The 21,322-nt window shown below is 43.7% G+C and overlaps 1 protein-coding gene across 6 annotated transcripts in view; it reads right to left on the bottom strand.

The window, feature by feature from the left end:
* Positions 1 to 21,322, bottom strand: part of sorcs1 (sortilin-related VPS10 domain containing receptor 1) — a 664,251-nt gene that overhangs the window by 170,430 nt on the left and 472,499 nt on the right. For all 6 annotated transcript variants that reach the window (XR_009816964.2, XR_009816965.2, XM_061977167.2 and 3 more), the window contains exons 10-11: positions 13,780 to 13,926; positions 3,324 to 3,426 (exon numbers count right to left, since the gene is read on the bottom strand). Coding sequence is in view for 4 of the 6 variants with exons in the window: in XM_061977167.2 (XP_061833151.2) it covers positions 3,324 to 3,426; positions 13,780 to 13,926 (250 nt within the window). In the remaining 2 variants the exon portion in view is untranslated. The remainder of the gene's footprint in view (positions 1 to 3,323; positions 3,427 to 13,779; positions 13,927 to 21,322) is intronic.

The raw sequence follows: 21,322 nt of genomic DNA, 5'->3' as shown, positions 1-21,322 counted from the left end.
TTGTCAAACCATCTTTTTAATTTGTTCATTTCTTCTGTTATTATTTGTATTATCTTCTGTGTGTTCTCTCCTGAACAGAAATTTGACAAACTTAAAGGGGAACATTATCACAATTTCAGAAGGGTTAAAACCATTAAAAATCAGTTCCCAGTGGCTTATTTTATTTTTCGAAGTTTTTTTCAAAATTTTACCCATCACGCAATATCCCTAAAAAAAGCTTCAAAGTGCCTGATTTTAACCATCGTTATATACACCCGTCCATTTTCCTGTGACGTCACATAGTGATGCCAACACAAACAAACATGGCGCATAGAACAGCAAGCTATAGCGACGTTAGCCCGGATTCAGACTCGGATTTCAGCGGCTTAAGCGATTCAACAGATTACGATTGTATTGAAACGGATGGTTGTAGTGTGGAGGCAGGTAGCGAAAACGAAATTGAAGAAGAAACTGAAGCTACTGAGCCATATCGGTTTGAACCGTATGCAAGCGAAACCGACGAAAACGACACGACAGCCAGCAACACGGGAGAAAACGAGGACGAATTCGGCGATCGCCTTCTAACCAACGATTGGTATGTGTTTGTTTGGCATTAAAGGAAACTAACAACTATGAACTAGGTTTACAGCATATGAAATACATTTGGCAACAACATGCACTTTGAGAGTGCAGACAGCCCAATTTTCATCAATTAATATATTCTGTAGACATACCCTCATCCGCTCTCTTTTCCTGAAAGCTGATCTGTCCAGTTTTGGAGTTGATGTCAGCAGGCCAGGGAAGCTAGGGTCGATATTCTTCTCTTGATCATCTTCGGTGGCATAAGGGACGGTGTGAGCCAAGACATCCAGGGGGTTTAGCTCGCTCGTCTGCGGGAACAAACTGCCGCCATTGCTTGCCGTGCTACCGAGGGCCTTTGTCCCTGAATTGCTCACACACTCCTGCAGCTTCAATGAGGGTCTGGCGGCAGATTTCTTTGACTTTATCATTGGAAATGCATCTGCTTTGAGTGTCGCAGGATATCCACACATTCTTGCCATCTCTGTCGTAGCATAGCTTTCGTCGGTAAAGTGTGCGGAACAAACGTCCAATTTCTTGCCACTTTCGCATCTTTGGGCCACTGGTGCAACTTGAATCTGTCCCTGTTCGTGTTGTTACACCCTCCAACAACACACCGACGAGGCATGATGTCTCCAAGGTACGGAAAACAGTCGAAAAAACGGAAAATAACAGAGCTGATTTGAGAGCGAATATTAGAAAGGCGTTTAATTCGCCAAAATTCACCCATTTAGAGTTCGGAAATCGGTTAAAAAAATATATGGTCTTTTTTCTGCAACATCAAGGTATATATTGACGCTTACATAGGTCTGGTGATAATGTTCCCCATTAATATATGGTTATTTTCTTTTTTAACATGTTCTATCTACACTTCTGTTAAAATGTAATAATCACTTATTCTTCTGTTGTTTGGATGCTTTACATGAATTTTGGCTGATACCACAAATGTAGGTATCAAAAAAAAGATTTGGTGATGCTAAAAAATATTGATGTAATCATAGTGGTATGGACTAGATACGCTGCTGTACTTGGTATCATTACAGTGGACGGTGGTGGACTGGTACTTTTTAGAGGCGGTATAGTACCGAATATGATTCATTAGTATCGTGGTACTATACCAATACCGGTATACCGTACAACCCTGCTACAAAATAATACAAGTATATATGATTCATGCTGATATCGGTGGGGATAGGTTGATTGGCAACACTAAATTGGCCTTAGTGTGTGAGTATGAGTGTGAATGTTGTCTGTGTTGGCCCTGCGATGAGGTGGCGACTTGTCCAGGGATAGGCTCCAGCACCCCCGCGACCGTATGGATGGGCTGATATCGGTATATATCAGTATCATATCGTAGGACAATCCTACCAAAAACCTTCGACAACACACCGACGAGGCATGATGTCTCCAAGGTACGGAAAACAGTCGAAAAAACGGAAAATAACAGAGCTGATTTGACTCGGTGTTTGAGAAAATGGCGGATTGCTTCCCGATGTGACGTCATCGCTCCGAGAGCGAATAATAGAAAGGCGTTTAATTCGCCAAAATTCACCCATTTAGAGTTCGGAAATCGGTTAAAAAAATATATGGTCTTTTTTCTGCAACATCAAGGTATATATTGACGCTTACATAGGTCTGGTGATAATGTTCCCCTTTAATGAATTATCGTGGCCAATTGGTGTGACAAAATGAAAAGCCGCTTCAGGCCACCCCAAACTACTAACTAGAGATGCGCGGATAGGCAATTATTTCATCCGCAACCGCATCACAAAAGTCGTCAACCATCCGCCATCCAACCGAACTAACATTTAATCAAAACCGCACCCGCCCGCCATCCGCCACCCGCCCTTTGTTATATATCTAATATAGACGATGCAAGGCATTAGTGAGGTTATAAAGCTTTTGCCTGTTAAAGAAAGGAGACTGATCCAATGCAGCAGAGACATTCAATGCGTGCCACGCTGTCACGGCCCAGACGCACACCAGTGCGCAATCATCTGGGAGCCGCGCTGAGCGCACCTCCAAGCGCGCTCGCGCCACTCAAACTGCTGCAGGCAGCTGCGTTCACACATGCATCTGTAAGCCTTGTTTTAACATCCTGTGGCACTCTTCTGGGATCACGGCGGACAAAACTGCTCATGCTCAGGGTGTTTGTGGAGATTCAGGGTTTTGCACAAATGTGATGCACCATGTTAGATGTCCCGGTTTTGTGACTGTCGTAGACATAAACAGCGTCGCAGCTCTTGCAAATCACGTAGCCAGCATTACTATCATCCTGATTTACAACCTCATAAAAATGAGTCCACGCTGAACTTTTCTGGCCTTTTTTTCCCCTGGTCTTTAGTATTCCCTTTTTTAGTTTGTCGCGTACCACGTTTGCTGCCGGCGTTGCCATCTCTTTTTTTTTCTTCTTCTGTTGTGGCATGCTGCAGGTGCCTGCTCGTTTTTCGTATGTGGGTAACAACATTTAACTATGTATATATATTTCCGAATTGATTTAACTGCCACCCGCCTGAATCTATTTAAAATCTAATTTTTTTTTATTTCAACCGCCCGACCCGACCCGCGGATAAAATCTATTTTTTTTTTTATTTCAACCGCCCGACCCGCGGATAATCCGCGGACTCCGCGGTTGTGTCCGCAAACCGCGCATCTCTACTACTAACACTCCATATTTGTATGCAGCTTGGTGTTCTCTTGATTGTTGAACAAAGAAATAAGAGAAAAAAAAAACAGGAATAAATTATCAAATATTAATAACTCACCGGATGCCAGGATGATTCCTGGCGCCGAGTCCCGACTAGCGATGTTCCCAGATGTGTAGGGATTTGCAGAGACGTGAAGATGAAGGTGTAATGAACAATATGGCTGTGTAAAAAACAAAAAACAAAAACAGAATAATAATATCAGTAGCAATGATCAAAACATCAAGCCTTCCCAACAGACGTGCGAAAACACGCTGCCATATGATTTATCACATATGCCAGATGCCTATTGGCTTGGTTTACTATTTGGTGTGATTCGGTTAACCTTTAACGACACAATTCTCATTATGACCCAGCTAAATGTCATTGGGTAACTGTTCTCGGGTTATTAAAACTGACATTTCTTGACAAATTAATGCGTTATGTAGGTAGAAGCCAAAGCACGTGACAGAACCGCAGATTGAAGAAAACAAATATCCATGTGTAAAAAGCTACCGCGGGGGCAATAAATATCGGATTGATCACAGATTGGTTTGAAATAAATATTTAAGCGGAAGCCTCTAACAACGACCCCCACACTGGTTATGTTCCCACCAGGCACATAACAAATTAGTCCTATCTCTTTAGGAAAGTACATGATTACTATTCTCCTTCTGGGTATGAAAGACACCTGTCAAAGAAACATTTTCTTCCATTCCAGCCTCCTCACCACAATGAACAAGATTGTTAGATTGGAAATTGCTAGATGGTAGACCTACACAAGACTGGAAGAAGCCTGATGAAGACCATCAGCCAGGGGCGTCACTAGCTTTTAAGGACAGGGGGGGCTTTTCCCCCAGGAGATGCACAGGATGCGAGCGAATGTTACGCACGAGCACAAAACTTCACAAACGGCTAACAAAGACTTAGAAATGATTCATTGTTATTATTATTATTTTTTTTTAAATGCACGGGACGAAATGAAATGCTCCCCGGCACGATGGCTTTTAACCATATATTTTCTTTTTCTTTTTATGTATTTATTCATTTTACATTTTATATTAAATGTCTTGGTTTTTCCTCCCTCTGAAAATCCTATTAAATGTTTAACAAGCCATCCTATAATAATAAAACAGCTATTAATGTAACAATACAATAAAACAAATACATTTAATGATGTTTTTTTCATTATTTTAACAATAGGCTAATGTATATTACTTTATATAGATTCTACAAGAAACACAAAACTTAAAAAATAAATGATTTACAATCGCACACAAGGTTTTGTGCAGCTTCACTCATTGTAAAGGAAGATAATGTGCTTCGTACACCTGCAGGACCGCAAGCAAGGTCGCAGAGAAAATGTGGGCTGGAATTTGAGTGATGTGGGCATTTTCTATATGAACAAGTGGAATGGATTGGATACCGACGCACGAAAGGGGCTCTCTACCTTACGCTACGAAGTGAGGGGAAACTGAGTGAATAATAACAGGTTATATGATTATTTATTTAAACTCATATTTGGGCCACTTTATAATGAATATGTCGGCATTTATTTGTAAAAAAAAACCCAAAAAAACACCAAATTATTTAGGGGGGCTTAAGAATATTTTAGGGGGGCTTGAACCCCCCTAAAATAGGCCTACCAACGCCAATGCCATCAGCAATGAGAAAAGGAACCAATTTTAAAGCAATCATTTGAAAATGGAAGGCATACAAGATAGCAGTTAATCAGGCCCCCTGGAGCTCCTTGCGAGATGTTTACTGGATAAGTCCACAATTTTATGGTGATAGCACGTTAATGATCTCAGACTGGTGACTGTGGGACCACAAAGAAAACCGTTTGTAACACAATTTGCCCTGAGGGTTTTGCGATCCTGCAGTGCCCAGAATATCTACAGTCGTGATCAAAAGTTTACATACGCTTGTAAAAAAACATAATGTCATGGCTGTCTTGAGTTTCCAATACTTTCTACAACTCTTGTGATAGAATGATTTTGTTTCATCCGACCACAGAACTTTCCTCCAGAAGGTCTTATCTTTGTCCATGTGATGTCAGATGAAACAAAAATGTTGCTTTTTGGCCACAATACACTGCAAAAACTGAAATCGAAGTAAGATTAAATATCTCAAATAAGGGTGATATTTGCTTGTTTTCTGTCTGATAAGCATACTTGCCAACCCTCCCGGATTTTTCGGGAGACTCCAGAAATTCAGCGCCTCTCCCGAAAACCTCCCGGGACAAATTTTCTCCCGAAAATCTCCCGAAATTCAGGCGGACTCAGGTCCTCCACAATATAAAAAAGCGTACCGGTCCAATCACGTTATAACTATAGAATGATGGAGGGCGAGTTCTTGGTTTCTTATGTGGGTTTATTGTTAGGCAGTTTCATTAACGTCCTCCCAGCGTGGCAACAACACACAACAACAGCGGTCACTTTTTTGTATGCCGTAAAGCAGTTCGTCTGCTGTAAACAGCAATGTTGTGACACTCTTAAACAGGACAATACTGCCATCTAGTGCATTTGATGAAAGCACTTTTGTGTGTGCCACACATCAATGCATCATCAGAGAGGGTGTTCAGCATGGTTCGAAAAATAGTGACAGAGAATAGAACAAGGATGGACAATTCAACCCTTAACTCAACAATGAGTAGATGAGTGTTGTGTGTGTGTATATATGTAAATAAATGAACACTGAAATTCAAGTATTTATTTTATATATATATATATATATATATATATATATATATATATATATATATATATATATATATATATATATATATATATATATATAATAAAAAAAAAAAAAAAAAATATATATATATATATATATATATATATATATATATATATATATATATATATATATATATATAGCTAGAATTCACTGAACGTCAAGTATTTCGCCCCCAACCACACCCCCGTCCCACCCCGGCCACGCCCACCCCCACCCCCTCCCGAAATCGGAGGTCTCAAGGTTGGCAAGTATGCTGATAAGATAATTCTTCTCGCTAAGCAGATTTTATGTTAGAGTGTTTTACTTGTTTTAAGTGTTTTGGTCCTAAATCAGGGGTCGGCAACCTTTACCAGTCAAAGAGCCATTTTGACCAGTTTCACAAATTAAAGATAACAATGGGAGCCACAAAAATCTTTTGAAATTTAAAATGAATTAACACTGCATAAAAGTTTTTTGTTTTGCTTTGTGCTATGTATAAACGAAGGGTCTCAGACACACGGCCCACATCTTAATATGAAAATTGAATGTTAATGCGGCCCGCGGGTTTTATATGAATGGCGCTTGACATCGTCATACTTTCCGTCCCTCCCGATTTTTCTGGGAGACCACTAATCTCAAGGTAGCTATCCTCTCGAACGTGCCATGATGGTACAGCATTTAGCGCCCACCACAACCAGCGTGCCGGCCCGGCCACACGTTGTACGGAGCTTTTGCTTGCTCACGTAAGTGACCACAAGGCATATTTGGTCAACAACCACACAGATTACACTGACGGTGGCGGTATATAAAACTTTAACACTCTTACTAATAATGCGCCACACTGTGAACCCACACCAAACAAGAATGACAAACACATTTCGGGAGAACATCTGCACCGTAACACAACATAACACAACAGAACAAATACCCAGAATCCCATGCAGCCCTAACTCTTCCGGGCTACATTATACACCAACCCCGCTACCAAACCCCGCCCACCTCAACCGACGCACAGAGGGGGGGGGGTATGTGTTGATGTGTTGATGTGTGAGGGAGCAGGGTTGGAGTGGGGGCAGGGTTTGGTGGGGATTCTGGGTATTTGTTCTGTTGTGTTTATGTTGTGTTAAGGTGCAGATGTTCTCCCGAAATGTGTTTGTCATTCTTGTTTGGTTTTGGTTCAAAGTGTGGCGCATTATTAGTAAGAGTGTTAAAGTTGTCTTATATGGCCACCGTCACCTGTGTGGCTGTTGACCAAGTATGCCTTGCTGTCACTTACATGTGCAAGCAGAAGATTCAAATAACTAAAGGCTAGGCTTGCACGTAGTTAATACAGATTGTAGAGGGCGTTAAATGCTGTACCATCATGACACGCCCCTATTATTATTGTAAAGGTGAAATTCGGAGAATGTTAATCCCGGGAGTTTTCTGCGAAAGGCACTGAAATCCGGAAGTCACCAGGGAAAAACCAGGGGGGTCGGTAAGTATGCAGCTGAGCCGCATCAGAGTGATCAAAGAGCCGCAGGTTGCCGACCCCTGTCCTAAATGATCTCAGCTAGATATTACAGCTTGTTGCTGAGATTTTATGACCTATAATGAGTAAAACATGCTTGAAACTAGAATATCAAGTGTTGCAAAGCTGTGTCATAAACACGTCGACGTCCATTGCACCGGTCACCCAGGTTTCTCATTCTCATCCCATTGGGTTGAGTTTTTCCTTGCCCTGATGTGGGATCTGAGCCGAGGATGTCGTTGTGGCTTGTGCAGCCCTTTGAGACACTCGTGATTTAGGGCTATAAAAGTACATTTTGATTGAATTATTGATTGATTATTTCCTCCACTGTATCGTCTTTATAGAGTATGCAGTGATGCCTTGGGATACGACTTTAATTGGTTCTGTGACGCACCTCGTACTTAAAAAAAAAACTTGCATTGCGAAACAGCCCTACCTATTTAAATTAATTGGATTTAAATGTAATCAATGCTGCTCCCCCCCAAAACGCCACAAATTAACCTGTAACATGTTTTTACAAAACAACTTTTAAATAGGAAAAACAATACGATAGAATGTCGTACAAATACTGCAACGGTAGTAGTTTTACGAACTAATGTATAAATATTGTTGAACATTTACTTTACAAAGTAGACTTTTCCTTCCACCTGCTTCTCCAACAAACACATATATCATCAGCAGCGTCTCCATATTTTCATTAATACATGTCCGCTGTTCAGATGACTTCTATGGGGCTGTCTTGGTTGACAAGACTCTGCAACATTGCGTGGACATCGGGGGCGGTACCTCTGGATTGGCAGACCGGGGTGGTGGTTCCTCTCTTTAAGAAGGGGAACCGGAGGGTGTATTCCAACTATCGTAGGATAACACTCCTCAGCCTTCCCGGTAAGGTCTATACAGGTGTACTGGAGAGGAGGCTACGCTGGATAGTCAAACCTCGGATTCAGGCATACTTGCCAACCTTGAGACCTCCGAATTCGGGAGATGGGGGGGTGTATATTTTTTCAAGTATTTCTTATATATAAATAATCCATTCATGAATGAGTATATCCGTTCGGCCACCTTCGAGCTGTCCTGGATGAACTGAAATTATTTTTTCCAATCATTTTGGAACTTGCAAGCATACTTCTTCTTCTTACTCGTCGCCCGTCGCCATGTCTCTTCTTCGTTCTTCTGCTTCGTCTCTGTTATGTTTTTGGACATTACTACTTGCCTTAGTTTTGAAGCAATGCATGATGGGAATACGGATGTTGTGTGTCAGTGTATTAACGTGTCGACTGGAATAAACACACATTGAGAAATAGCTCCGTGCCTGCCTACTTTATGGGTTATATATAAACCTATGGATAACGGAGACATATATAATAGTCTCCTTTTCAGGCAAGAGAGGACGCTAAAGGCAGTGCCTTTAAGGCAGCGTTTCTCAAAGTGTGGGGCGCGCCCCACTGGTGGGGAATAGAGACATGACAGGTGGGGCGCGAGGAACGGGAGGACATTTCACTTTAATAATTTTTTTTAAAATTATTTATTCTTAGATTTTTTTTTTTACGATGCTTTCATTTTCTATACACACTGTAAATCACTTTGTGATTCTGTCTGTGGAATCCGCTATATAAATAAATGTAAATTACTTATTTTTCCTGTAGGCTTTACATTTTTCGGTAGGAGCGAAAATTTGACAGACATAGCAACAGTAACTAATGGGGGCGGGGCTAAGCGGATCAAACTTTCGCGCGGATGGGTAGCAGGCTAATGTGTGTCCACTAGAGATGCGCGGATAGGCAATTTATCTCATCCGCAACCGCGTCAGAAAGTCGTCATCCATCCGCCATCCACCCGATGTAACGTTTGATCTGAACTGCATCCGCCCGCCATCCGCCCGTTGTTATATATCTAATATTAATTAAAAAAAAAAAAAAAGGGTGAAAACTACGCGAATTGCACCTTGTGCAGACAAGATTTTTCGATCGGACACGGAGGAATTAGCAATGTAAAAGACCACGTTGGGACAAAAAAAACACAAGTCTAATGCCGTTGCTAGCGATACAAGTGGAAAACTTTCAACGTTTTTTGTCGCCCAAACAGATTCTTTGGATGTGATAAATGCCGAAGTTTTATTTACGGAGGCAATAATTGAGCATGGACTTCCAATCGCACTGGCTGATCACATGGGACAGTTAATAATGTAATGCAACCTTTAAAAATCATTACGCGGTGATCGCGATCCCAAAAATAAACTTTTCTTGCATGATAATGTCCAGAAAATTTCGCTTTATATTACTATAGAGTCCTTTTAACGAATGAGTTTGATGGTTTATCACAAACCTTAAATGAAATTCCATGGCCACCGTCCTGCTCTCTATATCAACCAGGGTGAGCCCCACCCCTTTCGTGAGCGCACTGAGCGCGGAGTGACCCCTTTTACGCGCCCCCGGCAACAGGGGTGGCAAGCAGGTAAGCTGCGCGGGCGGAGCGCGCGGAGTGACCCATGTTACGAGCCCCCGGCCACGGGGGTGGCGGGCAGGTAAACTGCTTACCTGCTGCGCGTGACGCCGGCCGCGGCGAAAGCGGACGAGGCGGGGTGTCGGTGCAGTGGGCGCGGTAGTGACCCTGGACGTGCGTCGGGCCCTTCTCGCGGATCGCCTCAGCTACGGCTCCCGGTGGGGCCCTCTCGGGGGAAGGGGCCTCGGTCCCGGACCCCGGCGAGGCGTCCCTTCTCCGCTCCGTAAAAGTGTCCATCTCTTTTCTTTTTTTTTCTTCTGTTGTGGCATATGCAGCAGGTGCCTGCTCGTTTTTCGTATGTGGGTAACAACATTTAACTATGTATATATATTTCCCAATTGGTTTAACTGCCACCCGCAAAAAAAAAAAAAAAAAAAAAAAAATCTAATTAATCCGCCCGACCCGACCCGCGAGCCGATAAAATCTTATTTTTTTTAATTTCATCCGCCCGATCCGCGGATAATCCGCGGACTCCGCGGTTGTGTCCGCAAACCGCGCATCTCTAGTGTCCACACATTAGCCTGCTACCCATCCGCGCGAAAGTTACACAAAATGGATACATTTGTGACTGGCACCTCAAAGGTCGTCGAACCAGAGCCAGAGCCAGCGCCTGCAGAAAAACAAAAATCTGACGGGCCTAATCAACCATAAAGCCAACCGAAAAGAAAATATGATGAAGGGTATCTTGCTCTTGGATTCACGGCAGTGGTGGTGGAGGCAGAGGAGAGACCCCTGTGTGTTCTGTGTCTAAAAGCGCTAGCAGCAGACAGCATGAGACCCAACAAATTAAAGAGACACCTCGAGACCACACACCCCAATCACGTCAATAAGCCACTTGATTTCTTTCAAAGAAAACTGACAGAGTACCGTCAACAGGAGAAGCGCATGGTAAAAGCTACATCAGTAAACAGTAACGCTCAAATGGCTTCATATAAAGTTGCATACAGAATTGCACAATGCAAAAAAACACATGTTATGTCCTCGGTTTCACCTATGTGCTTATTTAGGTGTCTTAATTTAATAATAATCAGGCAACACGTTTCAACTCAATGCCTCGGATCGCTCCCGTTTATTAACAACTTCGAGAGTCCAAACTCTCCCTCCCTCCCGTGACGTCACACACTGAACACATGCTACGGTGGCTTGGACATGACAAAACAGTACATGACACCTCACACAATTGCTGAGCAGCTCATTCTCCCCACTGCAATAGACCTGGTGTCAGTCATGCTTAGTTATTTTATTTATTATTGAACTTGTTGCAAGTTATACCACAGCTGCACAGTTATCTTATTTATTATTGAACTTGATGTTATGTTATCTTATTGAGTTTGAATGTATACAACTTGATGTTACTTGATGTTCAATAAATTTGAAAATGTTAAGCTTGGCATTAGCGTTCTGTTGGGGCGATGGGGGCAGGTGGGGCTTGAAAACTCCCCCTTGTCCAAAGTGGGGGATGACAAAAAAAGTTTGAGAACCACTGCTTTAAGGCACGCCCCCAATATTGTTGTCCGGGTGGAAATCGGGAGACATTCGGGAGAATGGTTGCCCCGGGAGATTTTCGGGAGGGGCACTGAAATTCGGGAGTCTCCCGGGAAAATCGGGAGGGTTGGCAAGTATGGATTCAGGAGGAACAGTGTGGTTTTCGTCCTGGTCGTGGAACTGTGGACCAGCTCTATACTCTCGGCAAGGTCTTTGAGGGTGCATGGGGCGGCATGGCGTAGTGGGTAGAGCAACCGTGCCAGAAACCTGAGGGTTGCAGGTTCGCTCCCCGCCTCTTACCATCCAAAAATCGCTTCCGTTGTGTCCTTGGGCGGGACACTTCACCCTTTGCCCCCGGTGCCACTCACACCGGTGAATTGAATGATGAATGATAGGTGGTGGTCGGAGGGGCCGTTGGCGCAAATTGCAGCCACGCTTCCGTCAGTCTACCCCAGGGCAGCTGTGGCTATGGAAGTAGCTTACCACCACCAGGTGTGAATGAATGATGGGTTCTACATGTAAAGCGACTTTGGGTACTTAGAAAAGCGCTATATAAATCCCAGGTATTATTATTATTATTATTATGGGAGTTTGCCCAACCCAGTCTACATGTGTTTTGTGGACTTGGAAAAGGCATTCGACCATGTCCCCCGGGAAGTCCTGTGGGGAGTGCTCAGAGAGTACTGTATTGATTGTGGCGGTCCGCTCCCTGTATGATCAGTGTCAGAGCCTGGTCTGCATTGTAAGTCGGACCCGTTTCCAGTGAATGTCGGACTCTGCCAAGACTGCCCTTTGTCACCGATTCTGTTCATAACTTTTATGGACATAATTTCTAGGCGCAGTCAGAGCGTTGAGGGGATCCTAATTGAAAGCATATCATCCATGTCTTCTTCTTCTAAGCATTGTCCTTCACATTCAATTTATCTGTTACCTTGGTCGGAAAAAACAAAGTTGTGCCGATCTCTAGCTACTAGGTCAGGGGTCGGCAACCCGCGGCTCTTTGATCACTCTGATGCGGCTCAGCAGCTTACTTGCTGAACCCCCCAATTTTCCCGTGAGACTTCCGGATTTCAATGCCTCTCGCAGAAAACTCCCGGGATTAAAATTCACCGATTTTCACTCTTACAGCTATAATAAAGGCGTGCCATGATGGTACAACATTTGGCGCCCTCTACAACCTGTATTAACAGCGTGCCAGCCCAACACTTGTTATACAATATACATCTTTTGCTTGCACACGCATGCAGCCCTAACTCCTCCGGGCTACATTATACACCCCTGCTACCACCAAACCCCGCCCCCACCCCAAGCCTGCTCCCTCACACATCAACCCCCCCCCCCCCCCCCCGCCCCTCTGTGCGTCGGTTGAGGTGGGCGGGGTTTGGTAGCGGGGGTGTATAATGTATCCCGGAAGAGTTAGGGCTGCATGGGATTCTGGGTATTTGTCCTGTTGTGTTTATGTTGTGTTACGGTGCAGATGTTCTCCCGAAATGTGTTTGTCATTCTTGTTTGGTGTGGGTTCACAGTGTGGCGCATTATTAATAAGAGTGTTAAAGGTTTTTTTATACCGCCACCGTCAGTGTAACCTGTGTGGTTGTTGACCAAGTATGCCTTGCTGTGACCTACGTTAGCAAGCGGAAGCCCCATAAAAAATGTGGCTGATCAGGCACGCTGGTTGTAGTGAGCGCTAAATGCTGTACCATCTCGGCACGCATGACGCTGACAAGCGCTATTCATTAAAAACCTGCGTACCGCACCAGCTTAAAAATTCCATATAAAGGTGTGAGCATCGTGTCTGAGATCCCTGGTTTATACATAGCACAAAGCAAAAAAAAACAACTTTGTATGCAGTGTTATTTCATTTAAAATTTCAAAAATTTTCGCGGCTCCCATTGTTTTCTATAATTTGTGAAACTGGTCAAAATGGCTCTTTGACTGGTAAAGGCCGAACCCTGTACTAGGTGATGCTAGCAAGTAAGACCGGATGTTTTCAGTTGAATCTTAGGGGGTTCACTGTGACATTTGCTAACTCGCAGTACGGAGGCGTGTAACCCGGAATTTTGCTAGCAACCTAAAGCACAAATACTAACTGAGAGACTGCTCCCATCCCTGAAGAACACTCGTATCCACAGGTCTCACTGTAATAATGAAATTGAAAGGCTTTTGCAAGTCTTTAATGAGAGGTCAGCTTTTTGGACTGCGTCAATATGGCTGACCTTTCAAGTGCGCTGCTTTTGGAGTTTTGACTCACAATGCTTTTTTTAGCTGGATCACTCAGTTCCTGTCTCTCTTTGACATTAGGAATATAAACTCACTCACGAGAATACAGCGGATGTTGTTGCCTCTCAGGTCTTTGTTTGGGGCGTGCAGCAACCTCCAGTCTCTGCCCCGGTTGTAGGTAATATACGTCTTCACTTGCTTATGCGCCTTTCTATTGGCTAAGAACATCCCCTTTATTCCAGCCACCTGTAAAATCAAAATGACAAAACAAGGGTGATGTCACTTACAGTCACACTGGTAAACGATTTTTATGAATGACAATCAAAAGTACAGAGAACATTCTATAACAACCGCTTATTTCCTTTGTATTCCCAACAAAATCAACAATATCACAAACACTGAGTAGGAAATGATTGACTATCTCGGGAGGTGCAAATAACCAATGTTTTCTAAATGAATCAGACTTCTTGCTCAAGGCCCAAAGGAGCAGCTTATGGACACCGGAGTGATTCAGAGGCAATGAAACTCCAATTTTAAAACTGGCACACATTGCAATCTGCCCCAGAGGAAGAATTTAGCATACCCTCTATTTCAGATGGTGACCCTAATCAAGACTGTGGGTTTGATTCCTTAGCCAGGACCAAAGACAGGCATGAGCAGCATACTGAGCTGCTTAATTATTTTATTCATAGCTTTTTTTTTCTTTATTCCTGTGCTGTAGATTTAATTTTTTATTTATTTTTTAAACAACAATAATTTCAAATCAGAGTCCCATCATAGCTCTGCATTTTTACCCCATTTTTAGATTACTTTGGATCATATTTGTGATACTTTCAATTATTTATTACACAAATAGAATCTCAGTCTTAAAATTGGTGCAACCAAATTGTTTAAGCATTACATTCACATGTCTTAATAAAAATAACAAACAAAAAAACAAACAATATTAGAGATCCACAGATTCATCAGCCACTAGAGATGCGCGGATAGGCAATTATTTCATCCGCAACCGCATCACAAAAGTCGTCAACCATCCGCCATCCACCCGAACTAACATTTAATCAAAACCGCACCCGCCCGCCATCCGCCACCCGCCCGTTGTTATATATCTAATATAGACGATGCAAGGCATTAGTGAGGTTATAAAGCTTTTGCCTGTTAAAGAAAGGAGACTGATCCAATGCAGCAGAGACATTCAATGCGTGCCACGCTGTCGCGGCCCAGACGCACACCAGTGCGCAATCATCTGGGAGCCGCGCTGAGCGCACCTCCAAGCGCGCTCGCGCCACTCAAACTGCTGCAGGCAGCTGCGTTCTATCTTGTTTTAACATCCTGTGACACTCTTCTGGGATCACGGCGGACGAAACTGCTCATGCTCAGGGTGTTTGTGGAGATTCGGGGTTTTGCACAAATGTGATGCACCATGTTAAATGTCCCGGTTTTGTGACTGTCATAGACATAAACAGCGTCGCAGCTCTTGCAAATCACGTAGCCAGCATTACTATCATCCTGATTTACAACCTCATAAAAACAAGTCCACGCTGAACTTTTCTGGCCTTTTTTTCCCCTGGTCTTTAGTATTCCCTTTTTTAGTTTGTCGCGTACCACGTTTGCTGCCGGCGTTGCCATCTCTTTTTTTTTTCTTCTTCTGTTGTGGCATATGCTGCAGGTGCCTGCTCGTTTTTCGTATGTGGGTAACAACATTTAACTATGTATATATATTTCCGAATTGTTCAACTGCCACCCGCCTGAATCTATTTAAAATCAATTTTTTTTTTATTTCAACCGCCCGACCCGAACCGCGGATAAAATCTAATTTTTTTTTATTTCAACCGCCCGACCCGCGGATAATCCGCGGACTCCGCGGTTGTGTCCGCAAACCACGCATCTCTATCAGCCACTGATCAGTATGAACCGATTTCCGTAGAACAAGTATGTGATCTGCCAATGCAGTTTAATACCTTTCAATGACGATCACAACAACTACCATGAATTGATTAACATGGACCCCGACTTAAACAAGTTGAAAAACTTATTCGGGTGTTACCATTTAGTGGTCAATTGTACGGAATATGTACTGTAATGTGCAATCTACTAATAAAAGTTTCAATCAATCAATCAATCAAACTGATCCCCTCTGACGGATACTTTATTTTTGTCCAACCGGCTAGCAGAGGCGGCTAGCAGTATGTATGTACTATGTATGTCTTACACAGTGTGGATCCGCTCCCCTAAGTCGATAATTATCACATCCATTGTGGCAAATAAACTACATTTCTTTAAAGTATTGTTTTATCACTGGAATATTGGATGACTTTGCTAAACATGTTACACACCGAATAAGAACAACAAGGAGCGAATAAGAAGGCATGCTAATCACCAAGCTAGCTTTTAACAACACAAGACATAAGTACTTAGTAAAGTTTAAAGGGGAACATTATCACCAGACCTATGTAAGCGTCAATATATACCTTGATGTTGCAGAAAAAAGACCATTTATTTTTTTAACCGATTTCCGAACTCTTAATGGGTGAATTTTGGCGAATTACACGCCTTTCTATTATTCGCTCTCGGAGCGATGACGTCACATCGGGAAGCAATCCGCCATTTTCTCAAACACCGAGTCAAATCAGCTGTTATTTTCCGTTTTTTCCACTGTTTTCCGTACCTTGGAGACATCATGCCTCGTCGGTGTGTTGTCGGAGGGTGTAACAACACGAACAGGGACGGATTCAAGTTGCACCAGTGCCCCAAAGATGCGAAAGTGGCAAGAAATTGGCCGTTTGTTCCGCGCACTTTACCGACGAAAGCTATGCTACGACAGTGATGGCAAGAATGTGTGGATATCCTGCGACACTCAAAGCAGATGCATTTCCAACGATAAAGTCAAAGAAATCTGTCGCCAGACCCCCATTGAATCTGCCGGAGTGTGTGAGCAATTCAGGGACAAAGGGCCTCGGTAGCACGGCAAGCAATGGCGGCAGTTTGTTCCCGCAGACGAGCGAGCTAAACCCCCTGGATGTCTTGGCTCACACCGTCCCTTATGCCACCGAAGATGATCAAGAGAAGAATATCGACCCTAGCTTCCCTGGCCTGCTGACATCAACTCCAAAACTGGACAGATCAGCTTTCAGGAAAAGAGAGCGGATGAGGGTATGTCTACAGAATATATTAATTGATAAAAAATTGGGCTATCCGCGCTCTCAAAGTGCATGTTGTTGCCAAATGTATTTCATATGCTGTAAACCTAGTTCATAGTTGTTAGTTTCCTTTAATGCCAAACAAACACATACCAATCGTTGGTTAGAAGGCGATCGCCAAATTTGTCCTCGCTTTCTCCCGTGTCGCTGGCTGTCGTGTCGTTTTCGTCGGTTTCGCTTGCATACGGTTCAAACCGATATGGCTCAATAGCTTCAGTTTCTTCTTCAATTTCGTTTTCGCTACCTGCCTCCACACTACAACCATCCGTTTCAATACATGCATAATCTGTTGAATCGCTTAAGCCGCTGAAATCCGAGTCTGAATCCGAGCTAATGTCGCTATAGCTTGCTGTTCTTTCCGCCATGTTTGTTTGTGTTGGCATCACTATGTGACGTCACAGGAAAATGGACGGGTGTATATAACGATGGTTAAAATCAGGCACTTTGAAGCTTTTTTTAGGGATATTGCGTGATGGGTAACATTTTGAAAAAAACTTCGAAATATAAATAAGCCACTGGGAACTGATTTTTAATGGTTTTAACCATTCTGAAATTGTGATAATGTTCCCCTTTAAGAAGTGGAGATGTAAGCATGTTGCAGTACAAAGTAGATTATTAAGAGTTAGATAAAGGATAACATAACGACAACTGTTGGTGTGTAGCTGCCAGGCATAAGAGGAGGGCGGACAAATCCATGCATCAGAAGTGTCGATACCAAGGATAGTATCAGTATGTGTTCAACATTAGAGCTATTAGATCAATTTTTTTCATTTTTGTTGTTTTTGTTATTGTTTACAAATTCATGGAATACATCCCTGGACACGGGGACTTTGAGGATTAAAATAATAAATAATAAATAATAATAAGTAGTAGATTGTAGTGTTGTCCCGGTACCAAAATATTAATATTGGCTTTATTTTAACAAAAAATCTTCGGTACATTAAACATATGTTTCTTATTGCAATGTTGTCCTTAAATAAAATAGTGAACATACGAGACAACTTGTCTTTTAGTAGTAAGTAAGCAAACAAAGGCTCCTAATTTAATCTCCTGACGTATGCAGTAACATATTGTGTCTTTTTACATTCTATTATTTTGTCAAAATTATTAAGGACAAGTGGTAGAAAATGAATTATGAATCTACTTGTTAATTTACTGTTAATATCTGCATACTTTCTCTTTTAACATGTTCTATCTACACTTCTGTTAAAACGTAATAATCACTAATTCTTCTGTTGTTTGGATGCTTTACATTAGTTTTGGATGATACCACACATATGGGTATCAATCTGATACCAAGTAGTTACAGGATCATACGTTGGTCATTATTTCCTGAGTTTATAAACATAATTTACATTTAAAAAAACCAAAATACATTTTGTGATATATCGATGTCATTATAGTAGTATCGACTAAGATACGCTCCTGTAGTTGGTATCATTACAGTGGATGTCATGTGTAGATCCACCCATTGCGTTTGTTTACAATGTGACGCCAGTGAGCTACGGTGTGTAGTGAAGCATGTTTAGCTATTCCTCGTCCTGCAGAGATGATACTTGTGAGAAACGTACTTTATTTGTCGCCATGGAGGTGAGGATTAGTGATTTAGAAGTAGCTAAAACACTGCCGACTGCGGCTGGACTTTAGCCGCTAGCTAGCTAGCCATGTCTTAAAGCACCTCTTCCTGAGGGCGTTTCAGTCTTATAACTTAAATTTTATTGTTAGTTTTTAAGCCAATATAGGTCCGTTCTCCCTTTTCTGTCTACGCACCGTGTCTGCTTGTAAGTACTCTGTGATTGTGCGCTGCCGAACATGCTCCTCTGCTCGTAAACCAGCAATGACACGACGTGACGACAACGAGGTTGACTGGTACTTTTTAGAGGCGGTATAGTACCGAATATGATTAATTAGTATCGCGGTACTATACTAATACCGGTATAGCATACAACCGTAGTAGATAGTAGTTTTTGCTTTTGTATAGTTATTGTGTACTTGTCACAATAACTAAACAGAGCGCAAAGATGGAATGGATGCATTGGAATGTGCCCTCATCTTTGCGCTCTGCTTGCCGCACCTCGGGACGCGCCCACGTCCGCGTCACGAACACATGCCGGCAAGGCTGTGGGCGATCAGCAATCATCGCACCTGGACCTGATGAGAGGGAGCTGTATAAAGGACCAGTGGATCCAAGGATCCATGCGGTAACTTAGTTTACCCTTGATGTACCGTAAGCCGAAGACTTATGCTCTCTTTCTCTCTGCGTTTTTCCCTCCGTGTCTGACGTCCTTGTTTGTTCTCCCGTAGTTCCTTCTCTGAGTCTTACCAGTTGTTTCCCCCGTGGTTTTGGACTGCCTTCCTCGAGCCTCGACCCTCGCTCTGGACACGGACTCCGACGCCTCTCTCTGCCCTACAGACCTCACGCGGATCACGGACCCCTTTTGCCTAGACCCCTTTGGATTTGTGAGCTTCCTCATCCAACATCACGGTAATACACAACAGCTAACTACACGCATAGTCTAACACCACTCACTCTTGGATTTTGTCTCACACTCCATTTCCGTAGTTATTATTAGTATTGTTTGATTATTATATATTGTAGCTAAGATAGGCTCCAGCGCCCCCCGCGACCCCAAAGGGAATAAGCGGTAGAAAATGGATGGATGGATGGATGGTAATATATATAATAAAATACATAGAGCTATGGTGCCCCCTGGTGTCTTTGCCGTCATCTCCATTCTGTAAACATAACAGTACTATTGACTTTGTGTTGATCAAACAAGTGTATGCAACAAAAGGGAATAAGGAACTTGTTTGGATAAAGTGCCATCTCACAGTCTTCCCAACGTGTCCTGGGTCTTTCCCGTGGCCTCCTACCGGTCGGACGTGCCCTAAACACCTTCCTAGGGAGGCGTTCGGGTGGCATCCTGACCAGATGCCTGAACCACCTCATCTGGCTCCTCTCGATGTGGAGGAGCAGCGGCTTTACTTTGAGCTCCCCCCGGATGACAGAGCTTCTCACCCTATCTCAAAGGGAGAGCCCCGCCACCCGGCGGAGGAAACTCATTTCGGCCGCTTGTACCCGTGATCTTGTCCTTTCGGTCATAACCCAAAGCTCATGACCATAGGTGAGGATGGGAACGTAGATCGACCGGTAAATTGAGAGCTTTGCCTTCCGACTCAGCTCCTTCTTCACCACAACGGATCGATACAGCGTCCGCATTACTGAAGACGCCGCACCGATCCGCCTGTCGATCTCACGATCCACTCTTCCCTCACTCGTGAACAAGACTCCGAGGTACTTGAACTCCTCCACTTGGGGTAGGGTCTCCTCCCCAACCCGGAGATGGCACTCCACCCTTTTCCGGGCGAGAACCATGGACTCGGACTTCACACTCAGCTGCGAACTGATCCAGTGAGAGCCGAAGATCCTGGACAGATGAAGCCATCAGGTCCACATCATCTGCAAAAAGCAGAGACCTAATCCTGCAGCCACCAAACTGGATCCCCTCAACGCCTTGACTGCGCCTAGAAATTCTGTTCATAAAAGTTATGAACAGATTCGGTGACAAAGGGCAGCCTTGACGTAGTCCAACCCTCCCTGGAAACGTGTCCGACTTACTGCCGGCAATGCGGACCAAGCTCTGACACTGATCATACAGGGAGCGGACCGCCACAATCAGACAGTCCGATACCCCATACTCTCTGAGCACTCCCCACAGGACTTCCCGAGGGACACGGTCGAATGCCTTCTCCAATTCCACAAAGCACATGTAGACTGGTTGGGCAAACTCCCATGCACCCTCAAGGACCCTGCCGAGAGTATAGAGCTGGTCCACACTTCCACAACCAGGACAAAAACCACACTGTTCCTCCTGAATCCGAGGTTCAACTATCCGGCGTAGCCTCCTCTCCAGTACACCTGAATAGACCTTACCGGGAAGGCTGAGGAGTGTGATCCCACGATAGTTAGAACACACCCTCCGGTTCCCCTTCTTAAAGAGAGGAACCACCACCCCGGTCTGCCAATCCAGAGGTACCGCCCTTGATGTCCACGTGATGCTGCAGAGTCTTGTCAACCAAGACAGCCCCACAGCATCCAGAGCCTCAAGGAACTCCGGGCGGATCTCATCCACTCTCGGGGCCCTGCCACCGAGGAGCTTCCTCAGCCCCAGAAATAGGAGTGCCCACCACAGATTCCCCAGGCACTGCTTCCTCATAGGAAGACGTGTTGGTGGGATTGAGGAGGTCTTCGAAATATTCCCTCCACCGATCCACAACATCCGCAGTCGAGGTCAGCAGAACACCATCCTCACCATACACGGTGTTGATAGTGCACTGCTTCCCCTTCCTGAGGCGGCGGATGGTGGTCCAGAATCGCTTCGAAGCCGTCCGGAAGTCGTTTTCCATGATTATAATTGTGATTGAAATTTAAAAAGCAAAGT

This window comes from Nerophis lumbriciformis, linkage group LG16 (assembly GCF_033978685.3).
Source record: "Nerophis lumbriciformis linkage group LG16, RoL_Nlum_v2.1, whole genome shotgun sequence".
Lineage (NCBI taxonomy): Eukaryota > Metazoa > Chordata > Actinopteri > Syngnathiformes > Syngnathidae > Nerophis > Nerophis lumbriciformis.
The sequence above is the reverse complement of the archived record's forward strand: the minus strand, read 5'-3'. Positions and strand labels throughout refer to the sequence as shown.